We start from the raw sequence: 2928 nt of genomic DNA on the forward strand, positions 1-2928 counted from the left end.
TTGCACACCTGCCTCTCTCTCTCTCTCTCTCTCTCTCTCTCTCTCTCTCTCTCTCACACACACACACACACACACACGCACACACACACACACACACACAGGCCTACTATACGACTATAATGTACATATGGTGCATTTGCATATTCAGAGGATTTAAGGCTCGTACTCTATGTCAGTGAGAGTGACTTGAGCATCATTCAACAGGCAGCTCAGGATCACGAGGCGACGGGATAAAAAAAGGCTGTACGCTAATCATCATGATGTCATCATGTTTAATATATTTCCCTTTCTTGTTCTAATCTCTCTCTCACTCTCTCTCTCTCATTCTTTCTCTGGTCTTCTCTTTGTTTTGCCTTCATCTTGTCTCATTCACTCTCTTTCTCTCACACACATAGACCCCTCTCTCTTTCTCCTCCCCACTTTTTCTCTCTGTGTCAATCGTTCTCTTCTCTCTCTTTCTGACATGTTTTTCTCCCTCTATCTCAGTCTCTCTTATAGTATTGTCTGTCTGTCTGTCTGTTTCTCTCTCTCTCTCTCTCTCTCTCTCTCTCTCTCTCTCTCTCTCTCTCTCTCTCTCTCTCTCTCTCTCTCTCTCCATGCCCTCTCTGTCTCCTCTCCCCCTCTTTGGTCTCTGTCTGTTTCTGTCTGTGTCACACAGGCTCAAATTCCCCCTAAGCTGTCATAAATGCACAAACAACCATATACACATCGCACACACACACACACACACACACACACACACACACACACACACACACACACACACACACACACACACACACACACACACACACACACACAAGCAGGCACGCACGCACGCACACACACACACACACACACACACACACACACACACACACACACACACACACACACACACACACACACACACACACACACACACACACACACACACACACAGATGCACAACTGTGGCTCTGCACATGAAAGAGTAATGTACAGTATGTGGGTAGATCAAACACGTCAGAAAATATCCAGATCTCTCACGTAGTCTCTCTCTCTCTCTCTCTCTCTCTCTCTCTCTCTCTCTCTCTCTCTCTCTCTCTCTCACACACACACACACACACACACACACACACACACACACACACACACACACACACACACACGCACACAAGGAAAATATATGCATGTGCACTGGAGTTTTCTTTACTGGGTATAGACTGTAGCAGCCCAAATTTAAAAAGAAGCATAGATTAATTTTGATTTTGTAGATGTATAGGCCCTATATTATATAGGCTTACATGCACAGCACAGTATATAAAGTTGGAATTGGTCAGAATGGAAATTGTTTCAGTGCTCCCGCAGAATATGTGACATGTTTGCATGCTCAGTAAACAGTGGCCCAAAGGCAATTTGCTTGCCAATATACACGGATCACTTTGACAGTTTCTCAACAGTGACCGACCGGGTGTAGAATACAAACGAAACTGTGGAGACGGCACGGGGGTGGCGCGTGTGTGGAGTAGTATGCAGCAGCACGATACCACAGTGTGGTGTGGCGCGTGCACCAGTGACGCAGACTCCAGAGATTTCCCTCCACCAGAAATATGATCAATATCGAACATTAGATGATCTCCAATAGGGACCGAGGAGCCGTGCATGGCCTCGCTGTCTGTTGCATAAGCTTATGTCACAAGTGAAAACTATAGTCTATTTTTTACAAGGGGGGCAGTGTGCGCCTCGGATAGAAGCAGGCATAAAGTAGCGCGGAGGACGATGTTCAAAGAGCGAAGGAAGGAGCACGAAGTGAGGAGGCACTGCGCAATTGCGCAACAAGGCTGCACTTCGGGGACCTGTGGCCGGCGGGAAACATCTGTGGAGTAAAACGTGAGCGGCGTGGTAGATAACGGGTGCTGTGAAGTGCGATTCTTTTTTTTGCTTTTAATCACCGCAACCTTAAAAGTTGATGGGTCCCTCGCTCTCTCTCGCCCTAATCACGGGGAGGGGGAGGCAACAGCACGCTGCCCGCGCTCTGCTGTGCGCGGCGACCAGGTATCTCGCGTCTTGGAGACACATCTGCAAAGCAAGCTGCGGTGTGATGTGATGTGACGGGGCAGTCGGGTCGGGGCAACATGTGCAGGCGTGCTGAGACGCTGAGCCGTCAGCTGCCAGCGGATCTAATCTGATCTGGTGCGAGAGCGGCGGGACGCACCACCATGCACACAGTGGAGGTAGCGGTTTCCCTGCTGTTGGTCGCGATCATCGTGGTGTCGTTGCTGTCCAACGTGGTGGTGCTGATTTGCTTCCTCTACAACGCGGAGATCCGCAAACAGGTGCCGGGGCTCTTTATTCTCAACCTGACACTTTGCGACCTGCTGCTGACCGTCTCCAACATGCCCCTGACCCTCGGAGGACTTATCTACAGAGGTCACCCGGGCGGACAGGGGTTCTGCCAGATCGTGGGCTTTCTGGACACGTTCTTGACCACCAACTCCATGCTGAGCATGGCCGCGCTGAGCATAGACCGGTGGGTGGCCGTGGTCTTTCCCCTGAGTTACCACTCCCGGATCCGGCATAGGGACGCCGTGATCGCCCTGTGCTACACGTGGATTCACTCGCTGTCGTTTTCCGTTGTCGCGTCGTGCCTGTCCTGGGTGGGATACCATCAACTCTACGCCTCGTGCACCCTCTGCAACACCAGGGCGAGCGGCGTCAGGACTCAGTTTGTCGTCTACACGCTCGTGTTGCACTCGGTGACTTTCTTGCTCTCGCTGGTCGTGCTCTGCGTAACGTACCTCAAAGTGCTGAAAGTGGCCCGGTTTCACTGCAAGCGCATCGACGTGATCACCATGCAAACGCTTGTGTTGCTCGTGGACATCCATCCGAGGTAGGTCTCACTCACTCAGGCTTCACACTCCCCAGTCCAGTCATGTTCTCCTTAGCTCAGGCAAAGCTCAATTCAAT

The 2928-nt window shown here is 50.9% G+C and overlaps 1 protein-coding gene across 1 annotated transcript in view; it reads left to right on the plus strand.

Moving 5' to 3' along the window:
• Positions 1-2180: 2180 nt before the first annotated feature.
• gpr26 (G protein-coupled receptor 26) overlaps positions 2181-2928 on the plus strand; it is a 21582-nt gene continuing 20834 nt past the window's right edge. The window contains exon 1 of the mRNA XM_063192064.1: positions 2181-2851. Coding sequence (XP_063048134.1) covers positions 2181-2851 — 671 coding nt within the window. The remainder of the gene's footprint in view (positions 2852-2928) is intronic.

This window comes from Engraulis encrasicolus, chromosome 24 (genome assembly GCF_034702125.1).
Source record: "Engraulis encrasicolus isolate BLACKSEA-1 chromosome 24, IST_EnEncr_1.0, whole genome shotgun sequence".
In the NCBI taxonomy this organism is placed as follows: Eukaryota; Metazoa; Chordata; class Actinopteri; order Clupeiformes; family Engraulidae; genus Engraulis; species Engraulis encrasicolus.